Here is a 26,834-nt window from a genome sequence, read left to right as displayed (position 1 = left end):
CCGGGAACTCATGACCTAAGCTGAAAACGTCAGATGCTTAAGCAACTGAGCCACCCAGGCACCCCTAAAATTTTTTTAATGTTTACTTATTTTGAGAGAGAGAGAGAGAGAGAGAGAGAGAGAGAGAGAGAGAGAGAGCCACAGGGGATAAACAGAGAGAATCTCAAGCAGGCTCCACACTGCCAACACAGAACCCGACACAGGGCTCAAACCCAAGAACCATGAGATCATGACCTGAGACGAAATCAAGAGTCAAGACACTTTAAACGACAGAGCCACCCACACACCCCTGTATGTCTTCTTCAGAGAAATGTCTGTTCATGTCTTCTGCCCTTTTTTTTTTTTTACAAAACTAATTTTATTTAAATACTCTCTACCCAACGTGGGGTTTGAACCCACAATCCCAAGATCAAGAGTCCATGCTTTTCCAGCTGAGCCAGCCAGGGGCCTTTTCCTGCCTTTTTTTTTTTTTTTTTTTTTTTTTACTGGATTATTTGTTTTTGTGTGTGTTGAGTTGTATAAGTTCTTTATGTATTTTGGCTAAGAACCCTGTATCAGCTATGTCATTTGCAAATATCTTCTCCCATTCAGTAGCTTGTCTTTTAGTTTTGTTGACTGTTTCTTCGGCTGTGTAGCTTTTTATTTTGGTGTAGTAACAATAGTTTATTTTTGCTTTTGTTTTCCTTGCCTCAAGAGATATATCTGGACCCACAATTTCTATTTTAACAACCCATCCAGGTGACTCTGAAATATATTAAGAACCATTGCTCCAGAGCAGGGGTAACATTTTGTGTACAGGGCCAGAGAGCAAATATTTTAATGCTTTGCATGCCACATACATGGGGGTCTCTGTCATATATTCTTGGCTTTTTCTTTTTTTGCCTTTTAAAATATAATTCCCAGGCACACAAAAACAAGTGGCAGGTGGACTTAGGCCCTTGAGCCACGGTTTGCTGCTCTAGAACAAAGCTCCCATTCTGCAGCGTCCAGCAGATTTTTCCTCTGTAATAAGGGAAATAAACAATCACCTCCAGGCATCAGACAGGTTCCCTTATAGTTGTGATAACCTCTTGCATGCCAAGGTCAAAGTGAGACCAGATCCTGCTTTCCATCCAGGCTTTACTAATTCAGTCTGCATACAGTTCATTACACTCTTTCAAGAAATTTATTTGATTCACAGTGATATCCTTTGAACAGTCAGGAAATTCTACTAGATGAAACTCAGACAGACATTGATCCCTCGTAAGCCACAATGGTCTCCTTCCACCCCCACCCCACCCCACCCCGAGCCTGAAAAGTCACCTACAGCAGCCAAGATGGGACGGGCAAATGGCTGCACTTTGCTGTGTGTCCTTTAAGGCTCTTTGGTCCTGGTTGGTTACTTCTCAGAGGTATCCAAATAAAACTTCTCTTTCCTATTCAGAACACACTAGTCTTTGGTGTTTAACCCAATGGGCTGAGAAGGGAGGCAGCTAGGAAAATATACCCATTAAAATGTGCTGTTAATGCCTACATATATTCTTTTTACTCACAGTTAGTGGGCTTATTTTTCAAACACAGAGAAGCAAAATCAGACATGATTTTAGCATTAGGAGATCAAAGTCAGTGTCAATAGACAGGGCTTAAAGCACCATGAAACTTTGCTGCCTCATGAAACGGCCTGACTATCTCAAGTTTAGCAGCACTCCCAAAGACGCTTTCTGACCAGGGGACAGTGGGGACGAGAATGAGAAAGAACAGAGAAGAGCCCCACGTTGGCAAAGGCTTCTTCCCCTCCCTTCCTGAGTTGGCTAGAATTGCAAGGGTAAAAAGTTTCATAGCATGAGACAAGATGAGGAGGAAGAGAAGAGGAGTAAGAGCATCTTTTTGTCCCAGGGGCTCTTCCCCAGTCCTGGCTGGAACTAGAATCCCCAAAGTTTCCTAATTTTTCCAAATGGTCTGAGTATCTCCTTCAGGGGGTCTCAGCTCCTGGTCTCCAGGGGATGGTGGTTAAGGGAGGAACAGATAGAAGACTTGGCTTTTGCTCCCCTTGTTCACTTTCATCCTCTGGAGTCCAATAAGCCTGGGTGAAAACACGAGGCTCCCCACCTCCCAAATCCACCCTGGCCTTCAGGCCCTGTGGGCAGAGGAATGAGGGGACAGGTATACAGAGCAGCTGAGGAGCTGGTGAATATGGGCACAGACTGGTCCTTACTGGGGTGGGGCATTTAGAGGCCCTTATTGAAGTAGACATAAGGCACAAGTTCTCCATACTTGGCTCTGATGGCGTCTTGGAGCTCTGGTTCCAGATAAGAAACTGGCAATTCACTGAGAAGACAGAAGGGGATTATGAGCGTGCCAACTGGACAAGCAACAAATTATCGTCAGATAAAGTCCAACTCAAATGCCATCTCTAAGAAGCCCTCCCTGATTTTTCCATCAGAATGAATGGCCTCTATACAACATAATATATTGCTTTTACTTCTACTCGGGCCTGACTTCATTCTCCTTGGTGCCAAACTTCCATCTTCTCTGCAAAATTACAAGCACAAGCACTTCTCCTGTGTGCTTGGAACACAGAAGTCTAGCAGACGACACTAAAATATGAATACCACAGCAGGGGAACCTGGTATCTTCTCGGTATATATCCAAGCTGCACTTGGTCTCCTGGAGCTAATCCTCTCCCCTCCCACAATCTGATGCTTTGTTTCCCCTTTCCATCATCCCTTTTCACACCCCTTCCCTGCCAGGACATGCAAGAGAAATAGAGAGGCCCAAGTCATCCATCCCCTAGCAAACACAAGCCAGAATAAGTACCTGTACCTTTGTTCAATTTCAAGGACCAGATCTAGCCAGGGAGGATGTATCTAATAACCTAACCAGCAGGGACAGAAAGTTTCTTGTTGTTCCCCTACTTCCCTCCAAGGCAGTCCTTGCTCCACTGGGAGGAAGCCACTCATGCCTCCACCCCTTGGAGCTCTGTTTTGGTTTACCATTCCCCCCGGGGCTAAGAGGCCCAGAGTTTAGGCTGATAGGCACTTGTCCTCAGATAAAAATGCTGCCCTTCCTGCCCCTCCTTGTCTCCTTCAGGACAGCAGGCAGGTCAGGGAGAGCAGGGACAGGGCATTCAGTAAAACAAAGCAAGGAACGAAGAGCTGTTACCATTTCTGTGGGAAGAGCCCACAGGCCACTGGCACCATGAAGATGAGGCTGGAAGAAAGGAGAAACAAAGTGTCAGGGGCATCTCCCCACAGGCCTACTCACATCCTATCTCTGAGTCCCCCAAAGGAAGGAGGAGATGCCCACTCACCCAGCCTGCCCTCCCCGCCACCCCATGGCTCCTCTCCCTGCAACTCTTCCCTTGGTCGCTCAGTGCCAGGATATTCATTCTGGGATGGGATGGAATCAGCCTCCCTCCACCTCCCACATCCACCTGTTGTCCAAGCAGATGAAGATAACGAAGGCACTGGGAGTATAACTAGCAGCCTTAAAGACCACAAGCACTGAGCAGTGAGGGTTATGACACCTGAGGTCCTGCCCCCCATAGCCATGAACACCTGGGCTGGTGGAGACCAGAACAAGGCAGCTTCTCAAACTTCACTGTGCGTGCAAGTAACTCGTGGGGCTTGTTAAAAAGCGATGCTGACTCAGGAGGTCTGGGGAAGGGCTTAAGAGCATTTCTAAGGTTCTCAGATGTTTCAGCTCCAGGGTCTTATCTTACAGGACTTGGGAATCTAACAGACCAAGGTTCATATCCCAGCTTTGCTACTTCCTCGCTGTGTCATATTGGGCGAGTTACCCCTGAGCCAGCAGGGGGAAGACAAGGATACCTACTCTGCAGGGCCACCGTGGGGATTAAATGAAAAGTGCACATGTGGCACTCAGCTCGTGGTAACCACTCACTCAGTGGTGACTCAGTAAGCAGAGTCACCTCGGAGACTACCGAGGATCCGACCACAACTCCGGCAATTATGAGCTACAGAGCCTTGGGTGAGTGTCTCCATCTCTCTGAGCCCCGGTTTCTTCATTTGTAAAAGGAGATGACGGCCCTATATATACTTCTAGGGCGGAGGAGATTCAGCAAAATTATAGATGTGAACCATGAGCACAGCAGGGACACACAGGAAACACTCAGTACGTGTTGGTTATTCTTGTTATTGTCATTAGCCCCATGGCCTTGTAAAGTGTGACTGACACTAGGACACAGCCAGTCAAGGGCAGGCACCGAAGCACCCCGCCATGGCTTGTGTTTTATTTACTTATTTATTTATTTATTTATTTTTGAGAGAGAGATAGAGAGAGCACGAGAGCGCGCGCATGTGCACAAGCAGGGGAGGGGCAGAGAAAGAGGGACACACACAGAATCCGAGCTGTCAGTGCAGAGCCCAGCGCTGGGCTTGAACTCAGGAACTGTGAGATCATAACCTGAGCCAAAGCCAAGACATTTAACCCACTGAGCCACCCAGGCACTCCATTTACTTATTTTTCAAATGTTTGTGTATTTGGGGGGCGGGAGGGAGAGAGTGTGAGTGGGCTAGGACCAGAGAGAGAGGGATTAAGAAAGAATCCCAAGCAGGCTGTGCCGTAATCACAGAGCACAACACAGGGCTCGATCTCGCAAACCAAGAAATCATGACCTGAGTCAAAATCAAGAGACAGACGCTTAACCGACAGAGCCACCCAGGCGCCTATGGTGTTTTCCTTTTGTGCGAGGTTGGGACACGTGACAGCCATAGGCTGTCCCATCACTGTTATGTCTCAGCAGGTCTGTGTATTTACTTAATTGATTTATACTGAGATATAGTTGCCATAGAACACGGTGTCCATGTAAGGTGTAGAGCATGTTGACTTGATACAGTGAGACATTGCAATACGTTTACCACCTCAGCATTAGTGGACACCTCTATCACTGCCACAGAGTTATCATTTCTTTTTTGTAGTGGGACTGGATTGTGGTTTTCCTCTCTTCTCCAGTCTGAAGGTCAGAGGAGGCCCCGGACAGGAGGGCACCCAAGCACTCCGCTCTCCATGCGGATGTGTGCATACAGCCTAGCCAGTCTGATGCCTTCAAGAAAGATGGGGCGAGAGCTCTCTGTGTGGCCCACATACAGAGCTCAGGCACTATGGAAGTCAGGTAAAAGAAAGCACGTTCTCCAACATGGGCGACACAAGAAGACAGTGCTTGGGTGACCCAGCTGCCACAGAACCCACAACGAGAAAACGCGTTACTCACAAGCACCCCGACAGCAGAACTTGCAACGGGGCATGCAGGACCTTGACTTTCTGGACAAAAAAAAAAAGAAAAAGAAAGATCCACGTAAGATTTACAGATCTTAATGTGAACCCCACGCCTGCCCTACCCCTGCTCAGTCAGCCAGAAACCCACAGGCATGAAACGCCTAGCTGTGAAGGAGGGAGAACGGGGTTCCTCTTGCTCTCTACGGACAAAGCCAAGCAACCAGCTACGGCATCTAAAGCGGGCAGCCAGCGGGGACTGGTATGGGCCCTCCCTGAAGGAGGTAAGGCCAGCAGCTAGAGGGAAGGACGAGGATCAGGTGCTCCTAAGTATGGCTGGGGGGCTCTGGGCAGAGAAGATGCAAAAGGGAACCCCACTCACCTTCATGAAATGCAGCTTCTCCAGCCTTTCCATGATGACTGGCAGCAAGACTGCAAGAGACCAGGGAGAATCTCGGGGGGAAGGCCATAAGACTCTCTCCAAGATCCCTTCCCAAAGTCAGGTGATTCCCTCCACCTCCCCTGACGTTCCTGAAAATACTTCAAGACTGTGTAGGTGCAGCCACCCCCAAGCTGTCCCCTAAGTCCTAGGAGAAGGGTGCTTCCCAAACTTCTCCACTTGCACACCTGTGACAGGACATGTACTGCAGGCCCCAAGCGTCCTTCTCAAAACTTAAATCTTTGAAGGCTCACGCAAACAAATCTCCTATCCTACTCTGTAACATGCCTCTGCTAAAAGCAAAACCAGGGCAAGGGATTTATTTTCTTTACCACTGTCTTCCTGGCACCCCACACTGTGCCCAGCACATTGAAGGTACTTAAGGAATATCTGTGGAATGAAAAGAACTTTCTTCCCCACATCTCTGACTGACTGATGTTCTGGAAACTACAGTGTGGTCTCCCGTGGGCTTCTGCACTCCAGCACTATGTAGGAGTAAGGTATACAGCATGTGGATCTGGTAGGTGTATACAATGTAATATGGTCCCCAGCATAGCCTCAGTTGCAATTTCTACCACATCACAGAATTATCATTTGTTTTTTGAGAAGCATGGCTATAGAAGCTGGGGCCCCACCTCCCACCCAAAAGCTGAGTGTGGTTGAGGCCTCCATCACGTGTTCCAGGGTCCCCCAGGACAGGAGGACTTCTTTATCTTACTCATGCCAGGGGCTGCCATGGTGATCCGAGAAATGACCACTTGGGTGATGCCTATGGCCGCAGCTCTCTGAGGGTAGAAAAGAGCAAGTTGTCAGGCATGACCTCATCCAGTATCCGTGGGCTGCACCAGCAGGCTGGGTCAAGGGTCAGGATCAGGTCTGAGTTGGTAAAGGGGAAGGGATGGATCTGTCAGGGGCTGTATCCTCACCCAACCCTCTCTCACCTAGCTAGACTTTTATGGCTTCAGGACCAGAAATGATGGAGAAAGGACATGACAAGCTTGTTCTGAACAAGAAATGTACAGAAATCAAGGGGAAGGAGGACGGAGTCAGGGTGACCCTGCAACAGAACCCGGGCCACTAACAACAAAACAGGGTATAAGAGAATTCCCTCCTCCCACTCCAAAGGGATGCCTCTGCTCACCCGGGAATGACCAATCTCATTGTGATTTCCGTCCTTCACGCAGATGCCCTGGATGAGTTCCCTAAACACAGACAGGAGCTGCTGAACGTGGGAAGGGTATGCTGGAAGCTTGCCAGCAATGTGACACAGCAGGTAACCAAGGCCAGCACACTCCAGCTCCAGGAAGCCACCTCCTACAGTCTGGCCCTTTGATCTTCCTTCTGTATTCCAGTGAGCGACATCTTGGAAGTGATCTAGGGCAGTGGCTAAGAGAGCTAGGCTAAGAGAGCTCAGACTGCCTAGGTTGGATCCTGAAAATGCTGAGTAAGTCTTTGATCTTGAGCAGGTTCCCAAATCCTTCTAAAGACTCAGTTATCCTCATCTGCAAAATGGGGATAATCATGGCACTCGCTTCATAGGAATGGTGAGGATTAAATGGGACCAATGCCTGCAAAGTACTTAATCTGGCGCCTGACAGAGTGACTGCTCCATAAATAGTGGCTGCACTGGCTATTATTCTCTGGCCAGTTCTCGACAGCACTCGACCCCAGACCAGATAGGTGGCTGGGGCTCATTCATTTGTTGGGAAGGAGCACCTGGATAGAGGAGGGAAAGAGAGGAACAATGTGTATGCATGACTCTTCCCGTCGTGGACTCTTTCCACAAGCGCTATTGTGCTGAATTCCCGCTTGCTAGCAGTCCCAAGAAAACAGGGCTATTGGAGACTGGTGATGGTGATGAAGGCCGTGACGGTAACAGCAGCAATAATTGCTAACACTTAGGTAGCACTTGATCCCTTCCAAGAGCTACTGTGAGTGCTTTATGTATATTACATCATTAAGTTTTACAACAGAGGAACATCTATGCTTTCTCGAGTCAGAAAACAAGAACTACAAGACACACGGATTTCTCCTTTAACCTTTCCTGCTGCGAAGCTTAGAGCCCGGTGCCTGGAAGACATCTGTCTACTCCTCTGGCTTCTTTCAAAGCTTCTTGGCTCTGTTCTATCTTTGGATGCCTCGCTTTGCTACATTTCGTTCTGTAAGCAATGCCCAGGGCTTTGGAAGTGGGCAGAGATCACAACTTAAATTGCAGTTGCAGTTGAAAGGACACGATCTCGTACAAACCTCCAGAGTCCACCCTACCCCCGCCCTCATCCCACACGATCCAAAAAATGACTCCCACAACATTCAACACAGACTAAACCTAAGTCACCTGCCACTCCTGTGGCCATCACTGTTGGAGCAGCCCGGCAGCCCTCCCCACACCCACCTCAGCCCCCAAAGCCACCCACTGCCTTGGTTTCCTGCCCTGGCCCCACTAACCTTAGGGTTTGTAGGGAGGCAAAGGGAGCCCCATACTCACTGCTGTCGCATCATTGGGATGTTGACACAGTTAGCAGCAGCCACAGCGGCAAAGGGCACCCAGCGGCCCACCAGGGGTGGAGCTCTCTGTTGGGGGAAAGGAACAATAAGGACTATAAACCAAGAAATGAGACCTTGCTTCTGCCACTCATCCAGACATTTGGTCTAGGAACCCAAATTCCCTCAAAGACCCAAGAAAGACCAACCTGGGGATAGCTCGGCTACCTCTCCCACTAGTTGGCTTTGCTCTGGGCCATACCCCACTCACCCAGACAAGGGTAGTGCCAGGCCTGGGCAAAATTTTCCCTAGGACTTTGCTGCCCCCTAGTGGCCACCATGCCCACAGCCGCCCCAGACCGTACCTTTGTCAACATGTTCATGCCCACAGCAGTGGCCACCGCGGTGGTTGTGGCTGTGATGTAGGAAAGGGCCATCTGCCTAGTGGAGGAAAGACACGCTTGGGAGTGGGGAGCCCTGCTGGCTGAGGGCAAGACCAAGACTTCATTGAGAAAGTCTGGACACGAGGCTTCATGCCTGAGAAGCTCATGTGAACTATCCTCCATCCTGTCTTATGACACGCCCCCCTAAACACACACAACGCTCCAGCCCCCTGGGCCACCTTCAGTACTTTAAGCAAAGAGCAAACTCATTTCTGCTTCAGAACCCTTGCATGCTGTCGCTCCCTATATGGGGAATTCTTCTGTCGGCTCCACGTTGCTAAATCCTTATCCTTCAGAAATCCGCAGAAATACGGTCTCCACAGAAAACACTTCCCCCAACCAGCCCATCTACACAGATGCCCCTCTGCTGTTTGTTACCTTGTCACCTGTTTATTTCCTTAATGGCAGCAGTTACAATCTAAGATTATCGTGCTTGCTTCCTTACAAGTCCTTAAATTCCATAAGAACAGGGACCTTAGAACCATGCCTGGCACTTAACACCTACCCCAGAAATATTTGAGAATGAATGAATGAATGAACTTTGAACTAGTCTAGGAAGATACTCTCCTAGTCAGCCTCAGAAAATACTTGCAAACCGTAAAAAGAGGGACTTGGTCACCTGCCCAGAATAAGCCCCGCCTGGAGAAGATAGCCCGAGAACCCTTTAGAAGGGCTGTTCCCCTCACGAGGACAGCTACCTGCTCCTGACCCACGTGGACAGCCTGGGGTTCAAGTCTCCTACCTGACTGATGTAGGGGAAGCTGCATTCCTGTTGGTATAGTTGACTAAGGCATTGAAGGACTGGTTCACCCACTGCCAGAAGATCACAGCCGGCATCGTCCTACCATAAGGAAGGCCCAGAGACGCAGAGGGGAGTCAATGCAAGGCTTGGTGTACAATCCAGATCACCTGCTGTTCCCCAAACTTCCCATGCTGTTTCATGCACCTGGGCTTTTGCACAGGCTGGTCCCTCTGCCTGGAACACACACACACACACACACACACACACACACACACACCCCTTTCATACGTGGCTAAATCTTGCTTTGTTGAGACATCACTTCTTCAAAACCTTCCTGACCCTTCCCCGGCCCTTCCTGGAACAATGAGTCATTCTATGCTCTCCGTTCTCACAACCCCATGCTCTCCCCACAACCTACCTATTAGCAAGCTGACCTGTAACTGTTTACTTGTTGGTTTCCTCAACAAAACTGGAGAAGCTCTTTAAGGACAGGGGCTAAAGTTTTTATATGCCTAACACCTGGCCCAAGGCCTGGCTCGGGCCCAGCCCAAGGCCTGGCTGGACAAATGGATGCATGGGGGAGAAGGGGCAGAAAGAAGAGGGGAAAGGAGAGGAGTAAAATATCCAGCAGCTACAGAGAAAGTTTATTCTCTCCTATAGGTCTTCCTAATTTTGGGGGTGGGGAGGAGGGGCGGGGGGGGTCACCTTCCTATATTTTTTACTGGGACATTACGTTATAAAAATACGTTAGTACTTCATTGTTGAATAAGTACTTTCTAAAGAGGGAAGCAGGATGGCTGATTCGTTGAGAGTTCTAGAGAGGCACCCATATTTCCTGGCTGTGTGTGGACTTGGACAAGTTACGTCACCTCTCTAGAATCTCCGTTCTTCCTCTATACAGCACCTCTCTGTAGGGCTGATGAGAAGATTAAGTGAGGTAACATACGCAAAGAATTTCACACAGTGCCTGGTATTTGGTAAGGGGTCAATAAAGATGGCTGTGATTGTCATCATAATATGGCTCCCTGCCTAGCAGATCCAAGTGGCCACACTGCCCACCACCTTGCTCCCAGGTTCCACCTGTAGAACTGGAGCATGAAGCCCGTGATGATCATGCCACCAGGGACCTGGAAGGACATCCGCCCGATGACATTCATCTTGTCCCCGGTGTCAGGATGGAAGGCTGAGTCGTACAGCTTCTTGGCATACAGCAGCTGCTCCACTTGGGTGCCTGGGGGCACAACACCCATCCTGCCACCCAAGGATAATGGACACAGTTACCTCCCAGGCCCCTTGCCCCAGGTCATCCTGCTCCCCCCCTTCCTGAGAGCTCTGCCTATTCCCATATCTTTAGTTTCCACCTTCTCCACAGGGATCCATCAGTGTTGCCCCAGTGCCTCCAGCCCCCTCCCCCCTAGCTGCTCACCTGCTCTTCTCCACCGTCACCTTGGCCCAGTCCAGCTCCCGCTCTGGTACCAGGACAGTGCGAGGGTCTGTGATATTGAAGAAGTGCTTCACCCGCCCCAGGAAAGTGCACTGGTCCCAACGGGGAGCATCAATGTTAAAGCCAGACAGATCAGCCTCCATCTTGTTCACACACAAAACTGGGGACTTAAGGAACAGAGAGGGGAAATGAGGATTGTCCCCCAAACTACAGTCTGCCCCGGAGGCCCTGAACACCTCCCCCAGTTGTAGAATGCCTGCTTTCACCCACCACTAGCATCGTTTGACTAAGTTTGGGCAGGCCCCAGTGAATGGTCCCAGACTGAGAAACCGACACTAACATGTGTTTCCTGAGTGCCTGCTGGTAGCCAGCCCTGTGCTTGACCATACTGTGGGAGACACTGGAAAAAAGGGCAACACCGTGCCTATCCTTGGGGAGCTGAGTGTTACTGGGGAACAAGAGCCCACCCATGAACAGGATATAATATATATGCAACAGTACGTACAGGAGATGAGAGAAAGCAGAGATGGGGGAGCAAAGTAAGAAAAGGGGGCTTCCCAGAAGAGCTGGAACGTGCACCCCAGAAGACAGATTGATCTGGGGTGCCTGGATGGCTCAGTTGGTTAAGCATCCGACTTCGGCTCAGGTGATGATCTTGTGGTTCGTGAGTTTGAGCTCCGCGTAGGGCTCTGTGCTGATGGCTCAGAGCCTGGAGCCTGTTTCAGATTCTGTGTCTCCCTCTCTCTCTGCCCTCACCTGCTGGCGCTCTGTCTCTTTTTCTCTCTCAAAAATAAATAAAAGCATTAAAATTTTAAAGAAGAAGAAGAAGAAGAAGAAGAAGAAGAAGAAGAAAAAGATGATGATGATAGATTGATCTGAAAGAGGCCAAAAGCATGGATCACATTCAAGGTAGAAACAATTACAGACAAAGGTGAAAATGAACATGTGGCATGATCACTCTCATCACTTCTGTGTACGTGTGTGGTGCATGCTGGTCCTGTGAGAGGTCTCAGGCCATGGCTCTGACTGAGGTAATGCACCTGCCCTCAAGGAGTTACAGAATGGGAGGTAAAAGACAAGTAAAGCCACAAGGACAGCAGTGTGAACAATGCTGTGGACACTGAGGGCAATGGAAAACCCGAGAAGAGGCATCTAAAATTGAGACGACCTTATCTCCCAGTTTTCCTGGGATTATTGTCCTGGGGCAATTGTTAATAGCATCCCCTTCCACTCTCAAAAGTGTCCTGTTTGGGGTAGTTAATTATATGATCACTTTATCTAAAATGGACGAGGGATAGGGCGCCTGCGTGGCTCAGTCGGTTAAGGTCCAACTCTTGGGTTTCCACTCAGGTCACGATCTCGTGGTTCTTGAGTTCAAGCTCCACATCAGGCACTGACATTTCAGAGCCTGCTTGGGATTCTCTCTCTTTCCCTCTCTCTGCTTCTCCCCCACTTGCACTATCTCTCTCTCAAAATGAATAAATAAACTTTAAAACACAAATAAAACAGATGAGGGATTCTGAACATGCTTTGCAAAAACAAGAAATAATGTTTTGAAGGATGGGTAGAAGATAGATAGAGGAGAGGTGTCCCAGGCAAAAAGAACAGCCAGTGTTGACCGCGGCATGTGGGGACCAGATGATATTTATCACAGCTAACACTTACTGAACTTTGACTCTATGCTAGACACTTTGCTTGGTGCTTACATGCATTTTCTGAATTTATCTTCACAATAACCCTATAAAATAAATACCCTTTAATCTAACCCCATGGTAAGGATGAGAAAACTAGGGCACAGATAAGCAACTTTACCAAGTCACACAAGTATTAGCCAGTGGCAGAGCCAGGATTTTAACTCAGCCTGATTTACTTTAGAACTCTGCTTCGGATTCTGTGTCTCCCTCTCTCCCTGCCCCTCCCTGACTTGCGCGCACGCATATGCCCTCTCTCTCTTTCTCAAAAATAAAAATTAAAAAAACATTAAAGTTGTTTTAAAAAAAGGAATTTAAAAAACTATCACCGATATGCTAAGGGCTCCAATGGGAAAGTGGACAACATGCAAAGAACAGATGGACAATGTAAGCAAAGGAATGGAAACTCTAAGAAAGAATCAAAAGGAAATGTTACAAATCAGAATCCAAAGCGGGCTCCAGGCTCCAAACTGTCAGCACAGAGTCCAAAGCAGGGCTTGAACTCACGAATCACGAGATCATGATCTGAACCGAAGTCAGATGCTTAACTGATTGAGCCACCCAGGCGCCCCACCTTTTTATTTTTAAAAGATTTTGTGATCTCCACACCCAACGTGGGGCTCAAACTCACAACCCTGAGATCAAGAGTTGCATGGTCTACCAACGAAGCAAGCCAAGCACCCCATTTAATATGGTGAGTGTCAAACTCCTTTTATTTTTAATATATACTTTTTAATTTATGTATTTATTTTGAGAAAGAGAGCATATGGGAGGGGCAGAGAGAAAAACAACCCTAAGCATGCTCTGTGCTGTCAGTGCGGAGCCTGACGCAGGGCTCAAACTCACGAACCATGAGATCATGACCTGAGTCAAAATCAAGAATTGGATGCTTAACCAACTGAGCGAAGGGGCCCCCGCCCCTCTTTTTTTTAAAAAAGTAGGCTCCATGCCCAACGTGGGGTTTGAACTCATGACTGGGAGATTGAGAGTCACATGCTCTACTGACTGTACTAGCCAGGCACCCCTGAGAATTCCTTTCACAAGCTCATTGGTACCTTGGACATGGCCAAGGAAAGAATCAATGAGCTTAAATATGTGTCAGTAGCAAACTCCCCAACTGAAAAGTAGAGAAAAAGTAAAATGAAAAAACCAGAATAGAAAATCCAAGAACCCTGGGGCAATTACATAAGGTATAACATACATGTAATGGGAATGCAGAAGATGAAGAGGGGAGGAAACAGAAGAAATATCTGCAGCAATAATGACTGAGAATTTTCCAAAATGAATGACAGACATCAAACCACAAGTCCAAGAGGCTCAGAAAACAGCAAGAAGGATAACTACCAAAAAATCTACACCTAAGGGTGCTTGGCTGGCTCAGTCAATGGAGCATATGACTCTTGATTTCGGGGTGGTGGGTTCAAGCCCCACATTGGGTGTAGATTACTTAGAAATAAGTCTTTTTAAAAAATCTAGGGGCACCTGGGTGGCTCAGTCAGTTGAGTGTCTGACTTCAGCTCAGATCATGATCTCACAGTTCATGAGTTCGAGCCCCGTGTTGGGCTCTGTGCTGACAGCTCAGAGCCTGGAGCCTGCTTCAGATTCTGTGCGTCCCCGTCTCTCAGCCCCTCCCCTGCTCATGCTCACGCTCTGTCTGTCTGTCTGTCTGTCTCTCAATAATAAATAAACGTTAAAAAAAATAAGATTAAAAAAAAATCTTAGGGGCGCCTGGGTGGCGCAGTCGGTTAAGCGTCTGACTTCAGCCAGGTCAGGATCTCGCGATCCGTGAGTTCGAGCCCCGCATCGGGCTCTGGGCTAATGGCTCAGAGCCTGGAGCCTGTTTCCGATTCTGTGTCTCCCTCTCTCTCTGCCCCTCCCCCGTTCATGCTCTGTCTCTCTCTGTCCCAAAAATAAATAAACGTTGAAAAAAAAATTTTTTTGGGGGGGCGCCTGGGTGGCACAGTTGGTTAAGCGTCCGACTTCAGCCAGGTCGCGATCTCGCGGTCCCTGAGTTCGAGCCCCGCATCGGGCTCTGGGCTGATGGCTCAGAGCCTGGAGCCTGTTTCTGATTCTGTGTCTCCCTCTCTCTCTGCCCCTCCCCCGTTCATGCTCTGTCTCTCTCTGTCCCAAAAATAAATAAAAAACGTTGAAAAAAAAATTTTTTTTTTTTAAATTTTTTTTAATTAAAAAAAAAAAATCTAGGTGAGCCTGGGTGGCTCAGTCACTTAGGCGTCTGACTCTGGATTTCAGCTTAGGTGATGAACTCAAAGTTCGCGGAGTTTGAGCCCTACATCAGCCTCTGCACTGAAAGCACAGAGCGTGCTTGGGACTCTCTCTCTCTCTTTCTCTCTCTCTGTCCTTCCCCCTTCTCTCTCTCTCCCTCCCTCTCAAAAATAAATAAACTTTGAAGAAAAAAAAAAAACTACACCTAGATAGGAATACAAACTGTTATAGCCACTATGGAAAACAGTATGGAAGTTCCTCAAAAAATTAAAAATAGAATTACCATATGACCCAGAAATTCCACTACTGGGTATTTACCCAGAGAATATGAAAACACTAATTTGAGAAGATACGTGCACCTCTATGTTTATTACAGCATTATTTACAATAGCCAAATTACGGAAGCAGCCCAAGTATCCATGGATAGATGAATGGATAAAAAAAAAAGATGTGGTATATGTGTACAATGGAATATTACTCAGCCATAAAAAAAATGAAATCTTGACATTTGCAACAACATGGATGGACCTACAGAGTATTATGCTAAGTGAAATAAGTCGGAGAAAAACAAATAGCATACATCTCCGCTTATATGTGGAATTCAAAAACAAAACAAATGAACAAAGAAAAAAGACAACAGAAAAACAGACTCTTAACTATAGAGAACAAACTGATGATTACCAGAGCAGAGGTGGGTGGAAGAATGGATGGAACAGGTAAGTGGATTAAGAGTACACTTACCATGGGGCACCTGCGTGGCTCAGTTGGTTAAGTGGCCGACTCTTGATTTCGGCTTAGGTCGCGATCTCACAGTCATGAGTTCAAGCCCCTAATTGGGCTTTGCACTCACAGTGTGGAGCCTGCTTCAGATCCTCTGTCTCCCTCTTTCTGCCTCTACCCTGCTCATGCTCACTCACTCTCTCTCTCCCAAAAATAAACATTAAAAAAAAGTACACTTATGATGAGTACTGAGTAATATACAGAACTAAATAAATTACTACATTGTACACCTGAAACTAATATAACACTACATGTTAACTATACTCGGATTAAAATTAAAAAAAAAAAAAACTACACCTAGTCACATTATATTTCAAATTGCAGAAAATCAAGACAAAGAAAGTCAAGGAAGAAGTCTGAGGTAGGGAAAAGAAAACACCTTACCTACAGAAGAACAAAGAACTATATTGGATTTCTCCTCAGGTACCACGCAAGCAAGGAAAGTAGAGTGAAATATTTAAAGCACTGAAAGAAAAAAAACCCCACCAACCTGGAATTCTACACCAGCAAAATTATCCTTTAAAGTGAAGGAGAAATATGGGCTTTCCCAGAAAACAAAATTGAGGGAATTTATCACCAATAGACCTGCCTTGAGAGATATGAGAAGTTCTTCAGAGAGAGAAAAAAATGATACAGGTCATAAATTCAGACCTACATAAAGGAGTGTCAGAAGGAATAAATGAAGGCAAAATAAATTTTTTTCTTTTTTTTTGTTTTAAGTAACATCTACACCCGATGTGGGGCTCAAACTTATAACCCTGCGATCCAGAGTCACATGCTCTACCAGCTAAGCCAGCCAGGCACCCCTTTATTTTTCTTATTCTACTTGTTAACAGTAAACAGATAACAGTTTGTTCAAAATAAGAGCAGCAACAATGTATTCGATGATTACAGCTTATGGATACTCCACATGAATAACAGCAGTGCTGTAACAGAAGGCAGTAGCTAGGAATACTTGCGTAAGTTACTGGCACTACGCTCGAGGCGGTTTAGTGTTATTTGAAAGTGGACTCGGATTAGCTGTAAATGTACGTGGCAAACTCTAGGGAACCACTAACACTTTTTTTTCAAAGGAAGTAAAATTGATATGCTAAGACAGGAAAGAAAATGACGTTATATAAAAAAGCTAAGGCTTGTAGGGCACCTGGCTGGCTCAGTTGGTAGAATGTGTGACTCTTGATTCTCAAGGTTGTGAGTTCAAGCCCCACATTGGGTGTAGAGATGACCTAAAAATAAAATATCTTTTTAAAGTTTATTTATTTGGGGCGCCTGGGTGGCGCAGTCGGTTAAGCGTCCGACTTCAGCTAGGTCACAATCTTGCGGTCCCTGAGTTCGAGCCCCGCATTGGGCTCTGGGCTGATGGCTCAGAGCCTGGAGCCTGTTTCCGATTCTGTGTCTCCCTCTCTCTCTGCCCCTCCCCCGTTCATGCTCTGTCTCTCTCTGTCCCAAAAATAAATAAACGTTAAAAAAAAATTTTTAAGTTTATTTATTTATTTTAAGGGAGAGAGATAAAGAAAGGGAGAGAGTGCATGAGTGAGGGAGAGGCAGAGAGAGAGGGAGAGACAGAATCCCAAGCAGGCTCCACACCATCAGCACGGAGCCCAAAGCAGGGCTCCAACCCATGAATTGTTGAGATTATGACCTGAGCCGAGATCAAGAGTAGGATGCTTAACCTGCTGAGCCATCCAGGCACCCCAAAAATAAAATCTTTTTTCTTTTTTTAAAAACAGCTTTTGAATTTTTGCCTGAGAAATTTCAGGAAGCCATTACAAGATTTTAAGCAGAGTGACAAGATCAGATGTGTCATTTAGAAAGATAACCCTGTTCCCCACCTGTATTCTGTCTCTCTCTGTCTCTCAAAAATAAATAAATGTTAAAAACAAAATTAGGGGCGCCTGGGTGGCTCAGTTGGTTAAGCATCCGACTTTAGCTCAGGTCATGATCTCACGGTTCACGGGCTCAAGCCCCACATCAGGTTCTGCGCTGACAGCTCGGAGCCTGGACCCTGCTTTGGATTCTGTGTCTCCTTCTCTCTCTGCCCCTCCCCCGCTTGTGCGCTCTCAAAAATAAATAAATGTTAAAAGAAAAGAAAGAAAACTCTGGGCAATGACATGAAAATAAACTCAGTGTGGTAGGACTTCACAGGATACAAAGAGACCAGCTGGAAGGGAACTTCAATGATCCAGGCAAGAAGACGTGGAGTTCATATGAAACCAGATGCACAGGAACAGAGAGGAGGGACCAAAAGGACAGAAACTGTTAAAGCAGCAGAAGCTTGGGATTTGCTGAATGACTGGCTACAGGAGAAACAGTCTATTAGTCAGGGTTCGAGCACAGGTGCAGAATCAATAGGATACATATATCCTTTATATATACTCACCTAATATTGATAAATATATAAAAATGGGTTTAGTATGAGGAATTAGAAAACTGGCTTATGTAATTGTGGGAATTCTGCTAGGCAAGCCTAAAGCCAGCAGCTGCAAGCAGTTACCAAGGGATGATCCTGGGAGGGAAGGAGAGCAATGAAGGCCCAGCTATGGCAGCAGTTTGTGACCCCAGGGGATGCCTAGCCCTCTTTTAAAGGGATTCCATCTGATTAAATCAGGCCACCCAGGATAATCTCCCTTTAGATTAACTCAAAGCTAACCAATTAGGACTTTAATTACATTTGCAAAATCCCTTCACCACAGCACCCAAATTCATGTTTGATCGAATTACTGGGAGGTGTGTGCGCTACAAAATAGCTGTTTCTCCCTCCCAGATCACAAAAAACTGGAAGCATACCAGAGAGGGGGACTGGGGGGTGGGGGGTGGGGAGGGTATTTGACCTAGATAAATTGACACATCACAAGTATCCAGAGTGATATACAGGATTTCTGATTTGGACCATAATGTGACGAGACAAAGAATATAGAAAAACAGTCTTTAAGAGAAAACAGGGAGAGGCGCCTGAGTGGCTCAGTCCGTTAAGCAACCGACGTCAGCTCAGGTCATGATCTCATGGCTCGTGGGTTCGAGCCCCGTGTCAGGCTCTGTGCTGACAGCTTGGAGCCTGGAGCCTGCTTTGGATTCCATGTCTCCCTCTCTCTCTGCCCCTCCCCTGCTCATGCTCTGTCTCAAAAATAAATAAAAACATTTAAAAAAAAATTTTTTTAAAGACAAAACAGGTAGTTGGATTTTCCATGTGTTGAGTTCCAAGTACCACGAGACTTTCTTAAATGCAGTAGGCTGCCACCTGTCTCAGGTCCTTTACAAATGCCATTCCCTGTCCAGAATACTCTTCCTTCCCCTCTTCACTAACACCTACCCATCCTTTTTTTTTGTTTTTTAAAGGAATAATTTTCAGATTTAACTCTCTATCTTCTACAACTAGGTCTTTTATTTTTCCTTGAAAAACACACCTTGGGGCGCCTGGGTGGCTCAGTCGGTTAAGTGTCCGACTTCAGCTCAGGTCATGATCTCACAGTTTGTGAGTTCGAGCCCCACATTGGGCTCCACGCTGACAGTGCAGAGCCTGCTTGGGATTCTCTCTCTCCCTCTCTCTGCCTCTGCCCCTGTCCCTCCCTCCCTCTCTCTCAAAATAAATAAACTTAGAAAAAAAGAAAAACATCACCTTAACTGAGGATTTTCTATACATGTCACATAACAAGTTCATAGGCACAGTTTGAGCAAGATTTAAAGTCATCTCGAGTTATACATTCACCAAACTCCAAAAGCACTCACAAAATTAAGCAAACAAAGCCAGTATTGACAGTATTAGGGAAAGGAAACATATTGCTGATGGAAGCCATAGGACTAGTTAAAAATAAATGTTTTATATTAAGTAGAGGTAAAACAAAAGAAGAATTCTACCCAAGACTCCCACCCCAGTAAAGACCCATGTACCCCTATAGCTTCCAGGGAAGGCACAGCAGAACCAGCTCAGAATAAATAGCAGCTTGAGGGCCCCTGGGTGGCTTGGTCGGTTAAGCGTCCGATTTCGGCTCAGGTCATGATCTCACGGCCCGTGAGTTCGAGCCCGGTGTCAGGCTCTGTGCTGACAGCTCAGAGCCTGGAGCCTGTTTCAGATTCTGTGTCTCCCTCTCTCTCTGCTCCTCCCCTGTTCATGCTCTGTCTCTCTCTGTCTCGAAAATAAATAAACGTTAAAAAAAATTAAAAAAAAAAAAAAAAGAATAAATAGCAGCTTGAAAAGCAGATGTATTAGCACATAACTTCAAGGGTCCACCCTCTCCCTCAAAAAGTAGCCTTTTGCTCTCCAGGACAGTCCAGAGTTACTTGCAAGGAAGCACCTACTCATCCTTTAGATCTTGGCTTAAACCTTTCCTCAGGGAATCCTTTGAAGGACCCTTACCACTTCTATCCTGGCAACTAGATGAGGTGTTCTGTGTAAGCCCTCTTGGCTCTATGCTCTTTCTTCAGAGCCATACCAGTTTGCCTTTTTTTTTTTTTTAATTTTTTTTTCAACGTTTATTTATTTTTGGGACAGAGAGAGACAGAGCACGAACGGGGGAGGGGCAGAGAGAGAGGGAGACACAGAATCGGAAACAGGCTCCAGGCTCCGAGCCATCAGCCCAGAGCCTGACGCGGGGCTCGAACTCACAGACCGCGAGATCGTGACCTGGCTGAAGTCGGACGCTCAACCGACTGCGCCACCCAGGCGCCCCACCAGTTTGCCTTAACACTCTGTGGTTTCAGTTTTAAAATTTTTTTTAAGTTTATTTATTTGGGGGGTGGGGCAGAAAGAGAGGAGAGGGAGAGGGAGAAGGAGAGGGAGAGAGAGAGACAGAGAGAGAGACACACACACACAGAGAGAGAGAGAGACAGACAGACAGACAGACAGAGAGAATCCCAAGCAGGCTCTGGGCTATCAATGCAGAGCCGGACTCGGGGCATGGGGCTCCAACTCCCTAACCGTGAGATCATGACCTGAGTCAAAATCAAGAGTCAGACACTTAACCAAATGAGCCACCCAGGCGTCCCTCTGTGTTATTAATTAATGCCTACCTTCCCCTCTAGGCCATAAGCTCCTTGGAGCCAGGGATTATGTCCATTTTGCTCACTCTGCTACCCTAGCACCTAGTTCAAGAATTCAAGTAAATACTGAATAAAAGGTCAAGTTTCTCAGCAACTGGGTATTAAGGCTTTAAAGAAAGTACGGAGGTCTGAATTAGCAGTAAAACAATGAGAGGCGCCTGGATGGCTCAGTCAGTTAAGTGTCCAACTCCAGCTCAGGTCATGATCTCACAGCTCGTGAGTTCAAGCCCCGAGTTGGGCTCCGTGCTGACAGCTCAGGGCCTGGGGCCTGCTCCAGATTCTGCGTCTCCCTCTCTCTTTGCCCCTCCCCTGCTCATGCTCTGTCTCTCCGTCTGTCTGTCTGTCTCTCTCTCTGTCTCAAAAATAAATAAACATTAAAAAAAAAAAAAAGTAAAGTGATGAGTTAGCAGCATCGAGGCAGTTTAAGATGAAGTTTTCCAGTGAGAATGCACAGAACGGGAAGGATAAAGTGCTGAGGACATGCCCTGAAAACCACTACATTTAAGAGGCAAGCCAAAAAAAGGAAGCCCAAATAGATGAGAAAGAACATCCAGAGAGGTAGGAGGCCCGAGGAGCCAACAAATGCAATAAAGGGAGAGATGGCCAATGTTTAGATTTTTGTGTTGGGGTGGGAGAGACTTCACCAAGTTGACATGCTGGGGGTGAGTCGTTTCCTGGAAGAAAGGAGCCAGGAGAGAAGGGGAGACCTAACATGGAGTTTCCATGGTATCCTCACCTGGCCCTGAGGCCACCACTCACCTCTGGAGAAGTGAGAAGCCAGCCAGCCAGTGTCCACTGCCAGACTCCTACCTCTCTCACTCCGCCACAAAGCCCAAGGGAAAGTTCTGGGCTTTGCCCTCTGTGGAAAGGCTGACTTGGCCTCCTGCAGGTTGGTTCAAAGACCAAAGGTATTTCATGCAGTCAGAACTGAACCCAGGAATGCTAGAGAGGCAAGAGTTTACTTTTCCTGACCCTACAGGGGGCTAAAAGGAGTGGCCAGCAGATCACACACTGCCTTGGCTTACAGAGCCCCGTGCTGCAGCCCCACTCCCCTGCTGGAGACAGCCCAAAAGAACAACATGCTACGCTTCCTTCTTCACACACCACACACACACACACACACACACACACACACACAGCCTGTCCTCGGACATCTCTCTCCATCCTCAACCCAACACTGGAAAGTCCTCTGCCTTTCATAACAGAAGTACTTCTATCATGAAGGGGTAATCATTTGCTATTATTCAAGAAAATTTGCCCTCATTACTGAGGTCAGAATAGGAGTTGCTCAGCCCCTGTATTACACAAAACGTAAGGAAACACACACACACACACACACACACACACACACACACACACACCTAAATTCTATGTCTAAAACACTTACCCCGGGGCACGTGGGTGGCTCAATCAGTTAAGCATCCGACTCTTGATTTCAGCTCAGGTCATGATCTCACAGTTCGTGGGATCAAGCCCTGCATCAGGCTCTGCAATGATAGCGTGGAGCCTGCTTGGGATTCTCTCTCCCTCTCAAAAAAGAATAAACATTAAAAAATAATAATAAATAAAACATTTCCCAAATATCTGCTGCCTGCCCCCCAATGGGCACAGGTCCAGGACTCCTTCAGGGCATACTCAAACCCTTCTGTCATATACTCTCACAGCATCCTATCTTCATTTGCAATATGCTTGGCTTTGTAATCATCACTTTATCATGTACAGTAATTTGTGTAAAGTTAGCCTCCCCTGGCAGATTGTAAGGTTCATATGTAGCTCTCGTGGGACCTCTAAAAATATTTACTGCCTGCCTGAAATGCATTTCAGCTTATTCCCGGGCTCTCTAGGCATCAAGGACATCACTCTTTCAAGTCAAACTCAGAACCTGTCTTGGTTACAGAATTAAGAGCAGGCTTTCTGTCACAAAGCTGCTGATGGCCTACCCCTCCTACATGGAAGGGGTACACGGTCCCTAGGTTTGCTCTAACGGTTATTCTCCCTCTTCCTACATGAGCTGCATCTAGTATTCCCTAAAGAAGACGTGATCATGTCCAGGGTGGCCCCAATTCTTTTTATTTTTTTTTAACGTTTATTTATTTTTGAGACAGAGAGAGACAGAGCATGAACGGGGGAGGGGCAGAGAGAGAGGGAGACACAGAACCGGAAGCAGGCTCCGGGCTCTGAGCCATCAGCCCAGAGCCCGATGCGGGGCTCGAACTCTCAGACTGCGAGATCGTGACCTGAGCTGAAGTCGGACGCTTAACCAACTGAGCCACGCAGGCGCCCCCAGGGTGGCCCCAATTCTGAAGGAATATGGTTCTACTACTGGGAACAAGAGGGGAACTGGAAATCAAACAGGTGACTGACTGATAAGTCCCTTTCCTTTGAGGATTGGAGAATGTCACAGCTCAAATACGTAAGGGATCCAAGGTCTCAGATTACAGAAGAGGAAACTGATGCTTAGAAAGGTTCCCATCAATTGAACCAGCAGGGTAAACATCTGTGGTACACACAGCCTATACTAACCACAGCAATAGTGGTCAACAGCTTCCATCTTGTTCATTCATCCAACTATCTGACAATAGCTAGGGCCTACTTTCCCAAGGTGACAAGGCTTAGGGTCAGTTAGATTGGTCCTCTCCATACTACAGGGAGAGAGAGAGAGAGAGAGAGACAGAGAGAGAGAGAGAGAGAGGGGGGGGGGGAAGGAAGGGAGAAAGAAGGAAGGAGAGAGAGAAAAAAAGAGAGAAAAAAGGAAAAATGAAACAACTTATTACCTCTCCTGAAGTAATGCTCATCCTTCTTATAGAGACTTGATTTTCAGGGTGCCTGTCTGGCTCAGTTGGTAGAGCATGCGACTCTTGATGTTGGGTTCCTGAGTTCAAGCCCCACGTTACAGATACAGCTTACGTTAAAAAAAAAAAAAAAAAAAAAGAGTTGATTTTCTCTGGCAAACGTATCACAGCTCAGAGAACAGGCTTCCAAACTCCCTCTAGGTATCTTCTTGCAAGTGGAGAAAGGACTCAAGATTGCCTGTTTGTATCCCACGTAGGAAGAAAAACAAAACATAATCACTGGTACTTGCAACAGTGGAAGATCAAGGCAGCCAAAGACTCAAGATCAAACACAAAGACCACTTGAGATGGGGGGGGATGGTGCCAAGGCTGCCTAGAGAAAGTTGGAAGAATGAGGCTAATAATTACACAAGCAAGCCCAGGTACACTGCTGTGACCCCAAGGAGACCATAATGTTAGACAGCAGACAATTCAGAAAGAGAAGTCTGCCCTGACTTTTTCACAAAAGAAACAACAGGCTAGAGATGGGTAGATGGTAGGAGTGTAGGTTCTGAATTAGCCATTCATCTTGCACCTATTTAATCAAGGTTCTGAACTGAGTTTTCTCTCCAAGGATCTGAAGCAAGTATGCAGCCAGCAGATGTTTAAAAACACACTTTAGTTGAATGCATAAACAGCTAAGGACCATTCAGGGGAAATCTGCCTTCATTCCAGTGATCTTAACTAGATTGGAAAGCCTGCTTATAGGAAGAGGGGCAAAGCCCAAAAACCTAGATGGAACAATAATAGCTAAGACCTATGTAGCACTTCCTATGTGCCAGGCAGTATTTTATGTACTTGATACATAATAATTCACATAATCCTCACAAGAAACCAGTGAGGGAGGCAAGAGGTACACACACGACTGCAAACGTCCAGGTTTGTCATTAGTCGCAACACTTTATCAACTCAAAAAAAGTTCTGGGTTCACATCACAAATATAAGTCGTTCTTTTCCACCTGCCTGTACAATACAATAGTGTTAAAGTCATTTCCTCAAAGAGTCAGAACTGAGTTCAAGTCCCGACTCTATATAGCTTAAAACAACCAATTTCTAGGGCCGTGAGAATGAAATGAAATCTTATGTGAAAAGCATTCCACTAGGAAGGATGTAATTTGCATGAAGGCAGATTTCGTCCCCTGTTGTGTCGCCAGAGTCTAGAACAGGACCTGGTACATATGAGATTAATTCCTCTTTCTGACGTCAGCATGGGGAAGGGGTGGGAGGTAGCACCTCTCAACCCACCCAGAATCCCTTTCGCTCTTGCTTGCCTGTAAGTGCAGGCCCGTTTTTTGCCTCCTCCAGGACTGCAAACGGTGTACCGCCTGGTCCAACGCTGCTTAGCAAAACCTGGCCATTCCAAAACGCCTTTCTTTCACCCCTGCTGCCATCGGCTCACCTCAGCGTTCAGGGCCAATCCCCAGGCTGTCTCTTGCCCTCCGACAGGCAGCCTCCCACCACCGAGACTCCTCCATCCTGGACCCTAACACAGGTGTGGAGAAAGATGCATATCCCATAATGCCCCCACCCCTCAGCTATGGAGCTGGGGTCCACAGGGAGAGGCCCCTGAGCAGCCCCAAGCTACTATTCGCGCCACGTGGCTTCGGCAGGTGGAATCCCAGCTTCGGCAGTAGCCCCTCCCGAGCAGTCAGGACAGAAATCCAAGCTCCCTCCCGGGATGTTGGATCTAAAGGAAGGTATGGTAGGCGGCCTCCTCCCGAGACCCCTTACCTGGCCCCGAAAAGAATGCACTGAGACAACTGCCAACAGAAGAACCCTGCGTTAGAAGCCTGGCCAGTACTAACCTGCTGCCCAGGCCCGGAACCGCCCCTCATCCCGCCCCCGCCCCTCTCCTTTCCGACCAATCACAGGCCGGGCAGCGCCCACTAGCCACGTGGGCAAGCTTTAACCATTCCCCGGGTCTCCATCAGCGGGCCGCTGCCTCCCGTGGACCCAGCAGCCCGCCTGCGCAGTGGGCGGGCACTTTGGCGCGCTTGCGCACTTTAGGGAAAGCGGAGCTGGACCACGCCCCGTACGACTGCTTTGCTCCTCCGCTGTGCGTGCGAGGGACGTCGGGGGCGGTGCCGCAGCAGTTGCCCCTGGTAACGGGGGAGGCCGGAGGAGGAGGAGGAGGAGGAGGAGGAGGAGGAGGAGGAGGAGGAGGCGGAGGAAGGAGGAGGAGGAGGGATTCGGCGGGAGGATGGTGAGTGTGGGGGCCCGGGCCCCTCCAGAGCTGACCGGTCACCCCTCTCCAGTCCTCAGGCCCAGGTTGGGGCACTACGTTTAAAGCCAAGGAGGGAACGGGACGGCGCTCAGCCTGCTTTCTGGGTCCTGGATTGGTTTCGGGGGGCAGCGGGGAGCCCCGACGGTGGGCCCTTGGAAGGAGACCTGGGCCTGGGGAGGAAGGCGAGGTTTGCAGCCGGTCTGAAGCTAAGGGACGGGGCTGGAAGGGTGTGTGGCTATCCCGGTACAGAGCCGGGTTTCCATCATTACTAAGGAGATGAGGGCGGATCCCAGTAACTGCGGATAGCAGCCTCCGCAAGCAGGCTTCGCTCTTCCTAGGGATTCGACTTGCCCGCGCCTCTGGGTCCGCCGGGGCCCAGCCAGAAGCCGGGAGAAGGGCCAGAGCTACTGCCTTTGAGGTCGCCCTGGCGGTACCAGGAGAGATGGTAGCCTAGCTCTCCTCTTCCTCGAGATGTGCGGGCCTCTGGGGGGAGGGGTGTAAATCCCAGGACACAAAGAGGTACCGCTTGGTAGGGATGCCTGGTGGATTTTACGTGGTCCTGGTGGCTGCGTGGCGGGCGCACTTCTGCAGGAACGAGTTATTTACTTGCTGAGGGTTCCGTAAAGGCTATTTGTTGGTGATGACCGATTTTCCTGTGAATTCTTAATCCATATTGATGGAGGCAAATTTGCTGCCCGGTCCTTAGTATTTCATTTCAAACCTGTTGCAACGTTTTTCATATGACCACACCAGAACCAAAGATCTTAGTCTCATCTTGGGATCCCCAAACTAAAAAGAATGGGAAATTAAAACTGGAGTGGGTGTCAATTGGCTTTTCCCTGTCAGACCTAATTAAAGTTTTCTCTAATTGTGAATTATGATGTGTGACAGATTGGACCGTTGACGCGCTCGCTGTTCCTTTTTTATTTCTGTGTGGTTAGATGGAGGGTATTAAAATGGAACTGAGTAGTTTTAGAGCAAGTCAAAGCAAAATTGACTTTGAAGCACTTAGAATAGGTTCGTTGGCTTACCAACTGAACAGAGCCGGGCACTCAAACTTATAGTTACTTGTCTTTTTGACTTTTAAAAATATTGATCCACGTTCATTAATTTATGAAGAAAAAACTAGATGTCTGCAAGGAAAAAAATGCATGCACCTTTGGTCAGATTATCCAATGAGTAAATTCTTATAGGAAAAAAATTGATTTTACATTGTCAGATTGTTTTAAAAAAGTAGAATTTTTTGATCTGAAGTTGCCAATCACATTTCACACTTGCTATACTG

The 26,834-nt window shown here is 47.5% G+C and overlaps 2 protein-coding genes across 15 annotated transcripts in view; one reads left to right on the top strand and one right to left on the bottom strand.

Annotated features, from left to right (window-relative positions):
- Positions 1-1,137: 1,137 nt before the first annotated feature.
- The window catches only part of SFXN2 (sideroflexin 2), a 59,158-nt gene continuing 33,461 nt past the window's right edge, over positions 1,138-26,834 (bottom strand). The window contains exons 1-14 of one of the 13 annotated variants that reach the window (XM_047825927.1): positions 25,131-25,147; positions 24,597-24,808; positions 23,269-23,396; positions 10,746-10,930; positions 10,400-10,570; positions 9,320-9,418; positions 8,500-8,575; positions 8,139-8,224; positions 6,795-6,855; positions 6,372-6,438; positions 5,597-5,646; positions 5,213-5,262; positions 3,142-3,189; positions 1,138-2,307 (exon numbers count right to left, since the gene is read on the bottom strand). In XM_047825927.1, the coding sequence (XP_047681883.1) occupies positions 2,208-2,307; positions 3,142-3,189; positions 5,213-5,262; positions 5,597-5,646; positions 6,372-6,438; positions 6,795-6,855; positions 8,139-8,224; positions 8,500-8,575; positions 9,320-9,418; positions 10,400-10,570; positions 10,746-10,930; positions 23,269-23,289 (1,014 nt within the window). In that variant the 5' untranslated portion in view covers positions 23,290-23,396; positions 24,597-24,808; positions 25,131-25,147 and the 3' untranslated portion in view covers positions 1,138-2,207. The other 12 variants (XM_047825925.1, XM_047825928.1, XM_047825931.1 and 9 more) reach the window with 12 other exon arrangements.
- Positions 25,500-26,834, top strand: part of ARL3 (ADP ribosylation factor like GTPase 3) — a 37,081-nt gene continuing 35,746 nt past the window's right edge. The window contains exon 1 of one of the 2 annotated variants that reach the window (XM_047825940.1): positions 25,500-25,528. In XM_047825940.1, coding sequence (XP_047681896.1) covers positions 25,526-25,528 — 3 coding nt within the window. In that variant the 5' untranslated portion in view covers positions 25,500-25,525. Of the gene's footprint in view, positions 25,529-25,903; positions 25,995-26,834 lie in introns of those variants that run through there. The other variant, XM_047825941.1, reaches the window with a different exon arrangement.

The sequence above is a fragment of the Prionailurus viverrinus genome, chromosome D2, assembly GCF_022837055.1.
Source record: "Prionailurus viverrinus isolate Anna chromosome D2, UM_Priviv_1.0, whole genome shotgun sequence".
Classification (NCBI taxonomy): Eukaryota; Metazoa; Chordata; class Mammalia; order Carnivora; family Felidae; genus Prionailurus; species Prionailurus viverrinus.
This window is presented reverse-complemented; position numbering and strand designations above follow the sequence as displayed.